The sequence below is a fragment of the Oncorhynchus nerka genome, linkage group LG2 (assembly GCF_034236695.1).
Source record: "Oncorhynchus nerka isolate Pitt River linkage group LG2, Oner_Uvic_2.0, whole genome shotgun sequence".
Taxonomy (NCBI): Eukaryota; Metazoa; Chordata; class Actinopteri; order Salmoniformes; family Salmonidae; genus Oncorhynchus; species Oncorhynchus nerka.
This window is the reverse complement of record NC_088397.1, coordinates 58,719,783-58,735,449: the sequence shown is the minus strand read 5'-3', so window position 1 is coordinate 58,735,449 and position 15,667 is coordinate 58,719,783. Positions and strand designations below refer to the sequence as shown.

The 15,667-nt window shown below is 39.6% G+C and overlaps 1 protein-coding gene across 4 annotated transcripts in view; it reads right to left on the bottom strand.

Moving 5' to 3' along the window:
* Positions 1–14,905, bottom strand: part of LOC115138814 (ephrin type-B receptor 2) — a 174,310-nt gene extending 159,405 nt beyond the window's left edge. For all 4 annotated transcript variants that reach the window (XM_029676012.2, XM_029676024.2, XM_029676017.2 and 1 more), the window contains exon 1: positions 14,752–14,905. In XM_029676012.2, the coding sequence (XP_029531872.1) occupies positions 14,752–14,803 (52 nt within the window). In that variant the 5' untranslated portion in view covers positions 14,804–14,905. The remainder of the gene's footprint in view (positions 1–14,751) is intronic.
* Positions 14,906–15,667: the final 762 nt, after the last annotated feature.

Below are 15,667 nucleotides of genomic sequence, written 5' to 3'. Positions count from 1 at the left end.
CCATTAACTGTGTTGAACTTGGAAATATACATTGTATTGTGTAAACTGTAGTCATAGATGAAGCTGAATAACAGAAACCACTAGACCACTTCATACCAGGTACATTTTAACCTTGACAGTGTTGTATCAATATTGTATATACCAAGTTGCCACAGTACTGTTCATGGGATGTCAAGACACCTCGCATAACTGACATGTCTAATCTAATCCATAGGAAGCTGTTTTACTAAATAGGCTTAAGTGTCATACATGGCTGTGTAGACAACACGTTTAAATGAGCTTTTCAAAAGAGGCTTTGAATATCTATGTCAAATGTCTCATTTCCCTGATCACTGAGAGTACTAACCTTAAGCCAGCTCGAATCCTCAATCTGATACTCTCAATCGAGCAGCAGAATCATTGTTGTCAAGTCTATTCAGTAACGTCAACATTTAGAAGAGTCTAGGGAAAGATAAGTCTGCAACTAAGGGGGCTGCTGAATCTTAGCCATTACCAGTCTACATGTTGGTGATGTTTTCACCATGCAAGTCATTGTGCTATGTATGTCCTTTAATTTCATCAGCCGCTCCATTTGCTCTTTAACTATGAAACAGTGGTTCCTCAATTCAGACTCACACTAGGCTGCAATGACACGCAATTACACTGCATGGATAAAGCAACATATAATAATACCCTACAACAATGTTTAGATAATTTATATAACTGCATTTACATATCTACTAAAATGTATTGCCAGAGAGAGAGAGAGAGAGAGAGAGAGAGAGAGAGTATGTACTTATTTAAGGTCATTACAAAATGGGCATTGAAATTGGCAGTCTATCGCACAAATAGACAGATTCAGGGCCTGTTTTTCATTGCTTTTAAAAGCTTTCTGTGAAGACATATCCATCAACACTCTACTTCAACAGTATGTTTGGTAGACTGAGGCAGAAATCATACTTGGATCTGAAATAAACAAAACATACAACCAAGCATCATTGCAAAGTCTCAAATTATGTAGATGGTATACATATTTGGTGAAAAATATATATTTTAATTGAGTCACTCACTATTCAGTTTGTGGTGACTAACTGACAAGTGTGAACGTTAGGTGACAAAATATGAGTTAAAAGAGCAGCTTTAATCCGGCCTTGTGTTCACACCTAGTCTAATCCTGCTCCAGGCCTCTTGACTTCCATGCTAACACCATCATGCCCAGAAAGCATTGTAGACAGGTGTTGAGTTAGTCATAAAGAGAGTGTGTGAGTGTAAGAGCGTATGTGTATATTTGTGAGTATGAACATAGGCGTGTTGAGTTTGTGCAAATGCCTGAAGCTTGTCTGTCCACAGGAAAACCACCATAAGATTTAGAATGTCTATTTCTAAAAAGTAGGACAGCTTACCATAAACACCAAGACCAAAAATAAATACTTTTGCATAATCTATTGGTTTGTTGGTTTATGTTGTGGGCCGCAACGCTAAATCACATGACACTACAGTATTCAACCATGCTTTCCCATGCTCTTTGAGGCTAAGCATCATACTGTAATAAAGTGAAGTAACATTCTGAGGTAACACTCTATGGAAAACAGTTGAATATGTCCAGGGAGTTGTGCTGTTGCCAGAGTAAGGGTTTAAGCCTGGTACTCTCTGAGTCTCTACTCATTCCTCTTACTTGACAGCAGGGTTGTGTTCAGCCAGGGGTGGGAGGAGGAGGGGGGAGCTATAATGCTACCTATATGCCATCACTCAACGCAGTGGCAGGTACCGAGTGGGTTTAGCCAACCCCTCTGACATGCATCCTGTCAAAACTGTGCAGGGACAGGGACGCAGGTCTAACCCCAAACATGTTTCTTCAATCACTCCAAGAGGCAGGCTTCCAACAGCAAGTCCATCAAGGGACTTATACAGTCACTACACTTGCATGCAATTCATGCCACACAACACCAATGGCTTGTGAAAAAATGTACTGTTTGGGAAAAGGCAAGGTTAAACTATTTAAAGTTAGATTTACATATGCAGGACTCTTGGTAATGAAGCTCTGTTGAGACATGAGAAAATAATCGAATCATTATAGTTAAAAAATATAATTTAAAAAAGCATATTTGTAAAGAGAAGTTAGCTCCACCTGTGTATGCTATGAAATTGATACACATACTGATTCGCTGAGGGGATTTCAAGAGAAAACATAAAATACACTGTCAGTTTTAATCAGACGTATGTGAGTGCTCTGTAAATAGCACAATGATGTGTCTCGGTTCCAAACCAGTTGTTTCCTGTTTGTATGATATCCTTTTTTTTGTAAAAGCTTTCTGCAAGAGTTGTTCCCTCGTCATTCAGTCCACAACTCAAAACGTAAGAGCCATGGCTGTTGTTAACTTAAAAAGGACTGATGGATGGTGGGTATAAGGCGTGCTCCACTGATATAAATGTCAGCTTGCGTTATCTACAGATAAAGTTGTTTGGTCCACATGAATAATAACATTCTACACATTTAACCATATCATATGACTTATTCATTTCATTTAACACTCTCGGCTGGATCGCTGCATTGATTTCACAGCCACAGCAGGCCTCCTGAGATTCTCTATGGATTTCCCAGCTGCCCTTCCAAATGATCCACTGTGAATACTATCTGAAATGTTGAGCCTGAGGAAGGTATTGAAAATAGTCATCACTCCTCAAATCCCTATATTGTGCTCCTGTTTCAGTGAGCTGTGTTACCTCAAGGCTACAATGATCCCTAGACATAGACATGGTTTCATCGAGCCCAGTGGACACGTATTGCTGTCTTTGGCTTCCCTCAAAACGTGGTGTGAGTTTTAGGGGTAGTGTTTCCTACAGGGTAGAAGTTAGAGTAAAATAACAATGAATACATGGTTGGAACAAGAGCACGACATGAATTTACGGCCTCAGTGGGAGTCATTACAACTGCACGTCTGACAGATCCTGCTGCCTATCGGCCTCATCCTGAACCTGCTTGCTAAGAGTTGATTATGCAAATGCACATGTGCTTACTCAGTCGAATAGAGTGTTTATCATACAAGCTATTTAAAGGGAAATTGTAATGACCCCTCATTGATGTTATCCTTATAATGTTGCTAAGGGTTAAATATTTGCTAGGCTTGTGCTATTGATTAGGGCTCTAAGCCTTTGCAGATTGATGAGGGAGCTCCATATGGGGTTGTCTGGAGCAGTCTGAGAATTCTAAAAGGAGGTGATTACCTCAACCCACTATAATGACTTCCATTTCTGATTGTGTTAAAAAATATATGAGAATTCTTGGTAATTGCAGATCAAACTCAGCAATTCCAATCAATATGAATAGCTTTGCGGTAATAAATACAGGCAGAAAGAATAACAGTAACATTGAGAGAGAGAAAAAGAGAGAGACTCTCTTTAAGCTCCGATATGAATGACATGGAAGAAAAAGTCCAATCTGGAAAACTCTCTGAAGCCATCTTAAATCCTCAAAGCAAAACTGCCGTAAAGTCCATCACACCCCACCTGCCACCCCTAGGTAATGGTAAAACCCCTGTGCGCATACCAGGGCTAAGTCTGTGCAGAGAATTAGCCTCTCTGGCCTGGGGCAGTCCTGAGTAATTGGAATACAGCCGATTAACTGCTAAGAAGAAGTGCAATTACCACTCTGTCCATTTTAGCACTTTATTTCTCTCCTCCTGGCTGCTCTCGTCTCTTACTCTTCCAGGTTATCAAAATGGTCCCTGCTTCTTTAACTGTCTACAGTACAACACGCCTCTGTGGCCACATCTAACACGGTGTAATTTCAGCCAAGAGTTAGGTTGATACCCCTGATGTTACAGTACCTTTCACCAATCTGACTGTCTGAACTGTAGCTAACTGGAGCCCTTTGAGCATTTGAGAGGTTTTACAACTGACTTATGCTGTATCTGAATTAATCTGGGAACAACAAAACATTAGCTCCTGCTCTCTGAATGCAGTCAAGTCACAGCCACGGGCCAAATCAGTTCATTATCTCCGTTAATTCCCTTTGCACTAGGCTAATGCAATTAGATACCAACAAACATCTCCCGTATCACACTTAATAACGGTTTTATAATAATGTTCTCTCTTTTTTGCCTTTTAAATGTACTGTCCTCCGATTAGCTATCTATAATATCAGGTATTTGATTCAGAAAAATCAACAATTATTGCATGACCATAGGGGGAAGTTATCATGTGTGGTACATACGTAAATATTGAGCATTCGGTAGAGTCGTTGAGTCTTCACAATAGAACTACATTTACAGTAGGAACTAGAGTGCTGATCCCACAAGAAGGCAACAACCCACAGTACATCTGCTCTACTGTACCATTACACATTGGTGCTCAACCTCCCTGTACAATAACTAAAGACAAGCTTCATCTGTTACAGGACACCAGGTCCTTCCCAGCTCACACTAATCAGATAAAACTCACGTCAGCTCACTGGAAATCATGTCAAGGTGCTCTGTCTGTACCAGAGAGTGAGACTGATAGGTCTGTTCTGGCAGGACAGGAGTAGTGGAGGACCTTTGTCTGTGTGTCTGCATATTGGCGTGGAGCAAAGCAGAACCAAGCAGCTCACCGTGGCTAGCCAGCCAGTGAGGGCGAGGGCAGGGGGGAGACCCAGTGTTAGTGTGCTTCCCTCGGAAGAGGAAAACGACGACTCATGCTGGGCCCATTACTACCGACGGGGGCTGAAATCGGTCATATCTGCTGCAGCTTACATAAGAGTCTAGCGAGCCCAGTCCCCACTGAGGGAGGCGTCACACTGCTGATATGGGGACAGAGAGAGAAAGAAAGAAAGAGAAAAACTGAGATATAGGAAAAAAGAAAGAGACAGAGAGAAAAACAAAAAGGCAGATGTCACGTGGGTCCAGAGGAACTGATAGATGGGATGTGCAGCGCAGCAGAGGCAACGGTTCAGGTGGAAAAGGCTTCCCTTTGTGATGCAGATGACAACGCAATCAGACTTTCTTTGTCTCCGCCGATGGGCTCTGCTCCCAGGGACACTGAGAGCTAGACACTAATCCGCTGGGTTTGTGTTCTGTGGGCCCGTTCAGCGAGGCAGTGGCACAGTACCTGGGGTGTGTATGGAGGGCAGCTCGGAGACCAGGTCTGACCTCTCTCAGGATATGCCCCTCCTCACTTGGCTTGACACCAGCTGCATTTACCCTCTGAGCTCAATTCAAATGAAGGTATAGAAGCTGTGAGATTTATGCTTTCAAATATGCATAACAATGCAGGCAACAAGGAGGGAGCTCATCATCTTGAGTTTTTAGTGTAGCATGTAACATGCTGGGGATTTGTAATTTGTAAATCAAGTTGTGATTGAAACATTTAAACTATATATTAACATTATCCTGAATCTAGGTTCCTGAACAGTTGGTATAACAATGTTATACCTGTAAAGGTACACATTAGGTTGCTTTTGTAGTTTCTATTGAATTTATACAGTTCAAAATAACAAGATATAGCCCACAGGGATGAGGTACTGGCCAGAAGCAAGCATTTCGCTACACTCGCATTAACATCTGCTAACCATGTGTATGTGACAAATAAAATTTGATTTGATTTGATTTGCCCCCATTGAATAAACTCCTTACCTCTGTGTAGCAACCCTAACATCATTAGCTGAACTAATTATCAACCACATTCTGTTTGACATTCAGTGTTGAGAGGTATGAAGCTTGGAAGATAATAGAATTATATCCAACATGATAATTATACCTATCTCTCTCAGAAATTATGCATTCAATCTGACTAATCTTCAATATACAGTGCCCTCCACTATTTTTTGGCCTTTATTTAACTAGGCAAGTCAGTTAGGAACAAATTCTTATTTACAATGACGGCCTACCCCGGCCAAACCCTAACGATGGTGGGCCAATTGTGCGCCGCCCTATGGGACTCCCAATCACAGCCGGTTGTGATACAGCCTGGAATCAACCAAGGGTCTGTAGTGACGCCTCTAGCACTGAGATGCAGTGCCTTAGACCGCTGCGCCACTCGGGAGCCCCCCAAATAATATTGGCACCTTTGGTAAATATGAGAAACAATGGCTGAGAAAAAATAATATTTGCTGTTTATCCTCTACTTTCATTCAAAATATTCACATATCAAACCTTTAACTGAAGTAAAATTATTGAAAAAATACCAGTGAAATAAATGCTTTTCTCCAAAACATGTGTCACAATTATTACTTCCTGTTCCACTGGGGTATAAATATGAGGTGACACACAGGCTAAGTTCCCAAGGTCATCCATCACTATGGGAAAGACCCGAGAAAACAGCAATGATGTGCGACAAAAGGTTGTTGAGCTGGACAAATCAGGAAATGGTTAGAAGAAAATAACGGTTGAAAATGCCCATTTCCACTATCATGTCAATACTTAAGAAGTTTAAAGCAACTGGAGATGTTAACAATCAGCCTGGAAGAGGACGTTTGTCTATATTGACCACACGCACAGTGAGGAGGATGGTTCGAGTGGCCAAAAAATCTCCAAGGATCACAACTGGAGACGTTAGTTGGGTCTTGGGGTCAGAAAGTATCCAAAACTTCCATCAGACGCCACCTACATAACAAGTTGTTTGGGAGGGTTGCCATATACATCAAACAACAGACTCAAGCGCCTACAGTTTTCCAAACGTTACTGGAACTTTCAATGGGACCGGGTTCTATGGTCAGATGAGACCAAAATAGATATTTTTGGAAACAAACACCAGAGGTGGGTTTGGCGTATTCAGAAAGTTAGCCATACAGAAAAGTACATCATCCCCACTGTGAAGTATGGTGGTGGATTTTTTATGTTGTGGGACTGATTTTCTTGCAAAGGCCCTGGACAACTTGTTAAGATACATGGTATCATGGACTCCATCAAGTACCAGCAGATATTAAATCAAAACCTGACTACATCTGCTAGGAAGCGGTGGTTGGATCTCCCAACAGGACAATGATCCAAAACACACCTCAAAATCAACACAAAAATGGTTCACTGACAACAGAATCAAAGTTTTAACATGGCCATCCCAATCCCCTGACCTAAACCCCATAGAAAGCATGTGGGATGAGCAGAAGAGGAGAGTCCACAGGTGTGGACCTCGGAATCTGAAGGATCTGGAGAGATTCTGTATGGGGGAATGGTCTCAGATCCCTTGCCATGTGTTCTCCAACCTCTTTACAGTAACAGTGCCATACAATGTTAGGTTGAAAAAGGGGGGCATTAGTCATAGTGTCTAGATTGTCTCACTTTTAGACAAAACACATTTTCTGACAACAGGCTAAAACAATTATAGCCCTAGGGTAGAACAACACACCTATATTTTAACCACTGCTAGAAAAACAAAACCCAAGACCAATAATTCAAGTGATCCTCAGTAAAGAATACAATTTAATGTAAAGTATAGGTGCTCAATTGTCCACATTCCACAGTACCTCTAGTGTTGACAAACCTGTTGGTGTTGAAATTCTACACTTAGAACTATTCAATTGTATGTTTCCAACTGAGCTTATGTTGTGCACAGTTAACCAAGCCATAAAAAAGCATATTGGGAATAGTCAAATCAAATTGTATTAGTCACATGCACCGAATACAACAGGTGTAGTAGACCTTACAGTGAATTGCTTACTTACGAGCCCCTAACCAACAATGCCGTTTCAAAAAAGTACAGATAAGAATAAGAGATAAAAGCAACAAGTAATTAAAGAGCAGCAGTAAAATAAAAATAACAAGCAAGACTATATACAGGGGGGTATCGATACAGAGTCAATGTGCGCGGGCACCGGTCAGTTGAGGTAGTATGTACATGTAGGTAGAGTTGTTAAAGTGACTATGCACAGATGACAACAGAGAGTAGCAGTGGTGTAAAGAGGGGGGGGGCACTGCAAATAGTCTGGGTAGCCATTTTACTAGATGTTCAGGAGTCTTATGGCTTGGCGGTAGAAGCTGTTTAGAAGCCTCTTGGTCCTAGACTTGGCGCTCCGGTACCGCTTACCGTGCGGTAGCAGAGAGAATAGTCTATGACTAGGGTGGCTGGAGTCTTTGACAATTTTTAGGGCCTTCCTCTGACACCGCCTGATATAGTCCTGGATGGCAGGAAGCTTGGCTCCAGTGATGTATCCCAGTAAGGAACTTGAAGCTTTCAACCTCCTCCACTGCAGCCCCGTCGATGAGAATGGGGGCGTGCTCGGTCCTCTTTTTCCTGTAGTCCACAATCGTCTCCTTTGCCTTGATCACGTTGAGGGAGAGGTTGAAAAGAAATGTTTCCATCTAAACAAGGTGTCATGTAAACTAAAGAAATATCAAAGTATGACTATAAATCAACAGTTGTTGCTTGGAATTATTTTAATCTAGCAATATACTGAAATAAAAAATAAATAAATATTTTTTTAATGGTATGTTACCAAAGGGGGCAGGCTCTTTCTGACTGGCTCTTGATGAACAAATAGTAGAGTGAACATGGGATGGAGAATGAGGCACTGATACATGCACGTAACAAAAGACAGCAGTTCAACATTTTGCCACAATGATGTCATCCCATGCAGAGAGAACACGTTTTTGTGAAACTGGCATCCCCTCTCGCCATCGGCCAACATCTCTGAGCCCCTCGGATACCCTGGCATTAAACCCATCCTCAAGGTAGCCTATGGATGTCCCCGAAATGTGACACGCAACCTCAAGTGAAACAACTGGTACCAGCACTAATTGAAATTTAGCATGCAAAGTGACAATGCCTGGGCCCTGGGCAGCATGGATTAGGTCTTGAATAGAGGCAGCTTCTGTTAAAGTCTACTGTGGTGGTTGGTGTACAGATGAGCTCCCTGCATCTGCTCATTGGGTAGACTAAGAAAACACAGGATTGTGTATGGTTGCTCACTTGACCTTGATTTAATCCCATTTTAGGGCCCTCCTCTCATAGGCTTTTGTTACTATTTCAAAAACCATAACGCCTCCATGTTAGGCTAACACTTCTAGTCCCCACACAAGTACAAATTAAATGGGACTTGTGAATTCACATTTGAAAGCAGGTTTATATGAATTTGACAAACTCTAAATGCAAATGTTCATAACTCTCTTCAAACAACACACAACAAAAAATAAATTTTAGGATAAAACAGAGTAACAAAGAATGAAATACTGAAAGCACGTTGTTTTCTCTCAGGTTTCCACTGTAGCCTATTGGAGGAGGCAACTGCATTATGGCAGACAAACCTCTGGGGCTGCTTACTATCTCTAAGGGCGTTTTCACATAAGAAATTTGTGACTATTCTACAGAATACATTTTGCTTTCACAAGACCTGAAAATAACCGTTTCATGGTACGATTAGCAAGACGCACCTTCTACATGACGTTAACAAGCTAGCTTGTTTACAACGGGCAAAAGAGTACAATACCTGGTACTCAGGATTTGTTTCAGCTAGGGTTCATTTGCATTTCACACATGCTTTATTGTGAGGATCAGGTTACCAAACGTTCCAGGATCCTGATCATAAGGGGATATCTGAAAGCGCCCTAAGATATCGCTCTGACATTTTCACTAGATACTAACAAAAAACAACTCCCTTCCTTAGATATGTAATCTGGGACACCAAGTTCTTTAACAGTGCCTCATCCATGGTGTCATCTCTACAACTGTCAGTTATCTAAACCCACAAATTATTGAGGCACGAGTTAGAGAGGTGGTGGAATATACTGTTGACTGTTTGTGCCATTTTAAATGTTGTGCGACGATTGAATTTAAATAAAAATCACGTTTTCACACTGAATTAAATGGCTTCACTTTGTTACAATTATCTTAACTCCACAAAAAAGCTAGTCAATAAACCGTGTTTATTCAAACTTTGGTTACTTTATTTTACAGTCCATTATTTACACAGTATTTACCCAGTCCAGAGATAGGAGAAGGGTAATAAGACACACAATCAGAGAGCCAAAGGTCTGGTACAGTCAAAAGCTTTGTGGTTAACTAATTCAATCAATGACTGACTAGATTTTATAATACTATGCCTGACCTTAAATAGCATGAAGAGTGAATGGACTTACACATACTTTCATGATAACACTTTATGACAGCTCTGGTAAGATTTGCAAGATAAATGTTGTTTTGTTGTTGTTGATGATGATGCGCTCCATAGATACACCTGGTATGATGTAAGTAATGCACCTGCAGCTGATGCAAAGCTAAACAGAATGAGAAGATAAATACACAAGCCTGCCTGGCTCTGCTGGAATAACAGGAGTTATCTTACTGAGCACCTCGATTCCATTTATTACAGCTTGCTTTCAAAAATGTCCCATAGGCCTACCGAGAAGATTTCATATCAACAGGGGCTTGCATTAAATCCACAATTCATGGTATTTTAGCCCAACAGCATCCCTGTCTTTTGGTTTAAAAGATAACTAGCTACATCACTCTCAAAATTTAACCACTCTGAAATCCATATACGAAGGTATGGTTGTTAGAGCTGTTGTAATGAGTATGATGGGAGACAGAGTGCTGGTTTCAAGTGCAGGGTGCAGCAGGTGTTTATTTAGTAAAGGACCATGGGAGGAGGCAGGTAGCAGGGTCCAGGGACAGGCAGAAGGTCATACACAGGGACTCCAACAAGGTAACAGTACAGGCAGGGAAAAAGGCTATAACGTAGTCCAAGAGATCAGGCAAGAGGTTGATGACAGGAAATCTGATAGGCAAAAGTACAGGCAGGGAATAGGCAAAAGAACATTGTTAGTGAAGATGGCCAAAACTATGATACACAGGAGGACTAATAAGGGAAAAACCAGAGCTCCGAATAGAAAGACGTATCAAAACAGACAATACCTCACAATGATGGGGTGCAAAGAACTGAACTAAATAGTGTGTGTAAATGACATACAGGTGTGTGAACAGGTGATCAGGATTCAGGTGATTGGGATCTGGAGAGTGAGCTGTGTTCATGGGATCTATGTGTTTGAGAGTGTGAGCTGGAAAGTGGGCTGGAAAGTGAGCTGCGTTCAGAGGATGTATGTGTTTGAGAGTGTGAGTTGGAAGTAGACTTTACAGCTGTAGCTGAAAGAATATCACCTGTCATTAATAGAAAGTTCACCTGCTATGCCCAAGAAACGCTAAACAAAAGATAAAACATGAAACAATATATGTTGTCCAAATACATTGAAAGATACGTAGGGCTAAATAAGTAGCCTAACATGAACATAAAAGTATAGCTATTTGTATTCTCTTCAATTGCTAGGCTATACAATTACGGTAGATATACATACTTATTAGCTAGCTATTAAAATGATACATCAAAACACCCCAAAACATCTGTTATTTTTTTTAAATCACGATGCAATATAACCAACATTAGGCTTGATCTCAGAGATGTGCCGGAATGACTATGGATGTACTTGGACGTTAATTTTTATAAAACCCGACAGAAGAACCTTCGCCAAAGCAACCATGTTCTGACATCAGAGCCGTCAATACGATTTACTTCAACGTTCCTCTCTGTCGTGTGTTGTTGTTTTTTTATTAATGCTGCAGTGACCTCTTTTTCAACTCTCGATTTTTCATACGTGGCCTACTCCTGCAACTTCATTGGATGATCAGCTAGGGTGATACAAAGGGTAAGATGGGGGGCCTGTGATGGGTTGGAGATGAGACCAACCAGTCACGATACTGAAATACAATAAACGTAACAAGTGTTGCTGGCTAATATTGCTTTAGAAATATGGGTTCGGCAATCAATACTTTTATCTTCAGTGATGTTGAATAGTAATGAATGACTATTCAATTACGTAAACAGAAACATGAAAAGGAGTAACTATTAGCCTAATTGTCTCTCCAGAAAGAAAACAGCATTTTCTTCCATGCAACCTTTGTCTGAACGTTCAAATATTTGTATTACATTGTAAATGACCAAGAAATAAATGTATTCTGAAAGAGAAAAGCAAAATAAATAGCTTCATTAATGACATATATTTCTTGCGACACAAATAAAATAGAAAATTCTTGATAAAATAGGCCTACCAAATGACATCATAATATGTGTATTAGCCTGCCACATTGCACAATACGAAACAAAGGCCTGTTTTTTTATTGCGGTTTCTAAATATATTTTGCAGTCTCATACATCATCTAGCCACGTTTGCATTCCAGAAAGAGAAAACAGCATGCCACTCTATTCAACGCAATTGGTTGAAATACATTAGTCTGTTATTATTTGTCATGAAGCAGCTTCTATCCTACTGTCTGTGGTTCCACCTCACTCATGACCCTAGAGCTGCTAACAGAGAAGAACCCCATTCTATCACTAACCTTATAAAGGCAAACACCCATGAGCTTTTTCCATTCAAGCTTTATTTTTTCATTTCAGGTGAAACTATGATGAACTAACTCAAACCGGAACATGTATAGGAAGAGCCTGGCCTTAAATAATTTACCTCCAGTAACATGTAAAAAAAAATCCTCACTGAATTAAGATATGTTTATATAGAAAACAAAATAATAAGAATGAAATTGAAATAATAATAATAATATCAATAATATGAATTCATGATAACAATATAGTTGTTATAACAATATAACATATAATTGAAAATATAGCAGCTCAGGACAGGTTTCTATATATATACACATAAAAAAAAGATATATATATATATATATTTATATATATATATATATATAGTTGCTAGGTCACAAAGCCATTGTTTATAATGTTCAAATTATTTTATAAATTGCGTATGAGTCTGGTTCCTAGACCCCGGGTCTTGCAAACAGTGTTTCTCTTTTAGGTAAAATTATTATTTTGAATAAGGATAGAAAAAATATTTCCAAATGCTAAGCATCATCAACTACTAATTACAGTAAATGTTAAAAATATACATATATGTTGGTATTAGATGACAAGCAAAGGCATCTACTATTTTCATTGAAAGAATGTAATCAGACAACTAAAAATTGTAGTTGTAAAAATATAGCATTTTACAATTATTATGTATAAATGTTGAGTGTGAAAACACAGAGGCCTAAACACTTCCATAGCGCCGGGCCAGTAACCGAAAATGACGCTGTGGTTTGAATCTCTGAGCCGACTAGGTGAAAACTCTGTCGATGTGCCCTTGAGCAAGGCACTAAACCCTAATTGCTCTTGTAAGTTGCTCTGGATAAGAGCTTCTGCTAAATCACTAAAATGTAAGTATTGATTTATTTTGCCAGTGGAACACAACATTGGATATGTGTATGGGCCTACCTACTCTACAACTATAAATGTCAACTGGAAAGTACAAATTCCCTGCCTATGTAACAATTTAGGCAACATCCTTTTCCAATATACCAGTTAAATTATATGCTGTTTGAAATATACCAAAGTTTTATTTATCAACTCTAAAGGACTAGCAAGGTATGTGGAGCACACTTCTCTTCAAAAACGACTATAGGCTACATGAAGATAGCATCCGCTTCTTATTCACTTGGTAGGCTAAAGTACAGTAGGTTTTACAGCAGGGATCATCAATAGATTCAGCCGCATACCGATTTTTTCTTTAGGGTCAAGGCCAGAAAATAATTACAAAAAATATGGACAAAAAATTGACCACAAGAAGCCCAAACTGATAAAATATTTGACTAAAACAAAATGATTTCAACCCTTGTGCCTCTCTATTATGCGTGGGAATACTTGGGAGCAGATTTTCCAAATTAAAATCACTTGGAGCCGATTTCCTGGTGTTTTTAATCTCTTTTATGTCTAACAATAAAAATGTAAATTCCTAATATATTTTTTTTAAATACATATATTTAGCTGAGAAAACTTTGGGTGCCAAATAAAACCACCCGCTGGCCGCCAGTTGGGGAACCCTGGTTTACAGAATGTATATATTTATGTTTGCAGGGAACGTATTTACATTGTGGTTGGTATCCTACCGGTATGTAAGAGGTAGGCTCTACTCATTCTAAACCGCCAACACTCATCCCTTCAAAAGCAAACACAAGACTCGTGTTCTGTGACAAATCATCACACCAAAATAGCACATTAACTGAAGTGTAGATAATCAACCTACCGCCCTATTTTCAATCAAAAATGGATCGTGCTTGGTGGTTAAACATTGGTAGGTTACTGTAGCGCTCTGCTCTCATGAAGTCTGTTCCATTGTGCCACTGAACACGCTGCTCATCATAATTCACAAGAGAAACCTGTGTGCTCCGGCCAGTGCACAGCACAATTAGATGCTTCCATTTCCAACAAAATGATTAAGCTATACAACAGATGCCTCATTAATCAAATACAGAACTGTCCATACTAGACACAATCATCTTCAGGAAATGTATCGCCTACTGACTGTTGTTGGTTGTTCATGCTGCTATTTTACAAATTGCAGACAAGAGGAAAATCCATGCTGCATTATAAAGTAGTCTAACGCGTTTACTTTAGTGTTGAAGGTTGAACTGTTTGAAATTATATAAACCTAGAGATGTATTGACTTGGCATGTATACAATGACATACAGTAGCCTAATAAACATGTGGTATGTCCTTCATAACAAACAATAACCTACGTTCGGTTACCTGAGAGGATGAGGGCATGTTGGGTGCAACCCTCATTATAGCTATTGTTCATTATTTCAGTTCAAAAATCAAAGAAGCGGCTTGCCACAATGTAGTCCCCGGAACGTTCTGTGACAGAGGTGTGATTTTTTGTCGTTACAACCAGTCAACCACTCAACGTGCTGTTATCAGAAACTCTACAACCAGGTCGGCAAGACGTTTTTTTAATGGAATTCAAACATGCTCTTACCTTCTACAGCTATAGCGGTGGGTATTATCCATAAAATCCATAGAATATCCATTATTGGTTTCTTTGGACGAAACTGTTAAAAGCCCAGACATTCAAATAAAATAAGTCCTGAAAGCCATTGACAGCGAATGCTGGCGGAGATGAGAGGACCTTCACCTTCAATAGAGTAAACCAGACGCCATAGAAAATAACTCAAATCTGAACCAAGTTTGGGCGAAACCAAAAACAGCAGACCAAGGGGTGCCGTGTATATTACAGCATTATCCACGCTAGGAAAATTGCTCCACATCTCAAATTTAGGACATGTGCATATTGCATATATATATGATTCAAACCCTAAAATATATCATAATAAGCCTAGGACTTTTGTTTATGCTTTTAGTTGTTGATCATGTCACGCTCTCCCCCTGCCAAAAGAAGTTCCACTATCGATACTGTCAATCATAAAGATAGAATCGCCTAACAGCCTCATCTATGTCTGATAATCATGGATTTTTAGAATCACGTGGAAGGGTGATAGTCGAGCAATAAGTTTTCTGCCTACGACATTTATGTAGATTTTGTTGTTAGTAATGTATTTTATATTAATGTCTTGACACTCTTGGCAGGTGACAAGGATCATGGATCAGATAATTCAACAAAGAGTAAGTGATGTTACAGTCATTTTTAATGGTCCGGTAAATACCAATCATTGGATAATTTTTTATAATTGTTTTGTTTAGGAGAACGTCTTCTTTATAGGAAACCCCACTATAAAAGTTAGCTTAGTCTGTTAGTATTATTTACTCAATAATTATGCTTCGAGTATAATTAAGATAAGGGGTAGAAGGGCTGAGTGATATCTTTCAAAGTAATTATAATAATAGGATGCGTGTTCAATTCATGAGCCATCTATTAAAAAATAGATGGCTCATGG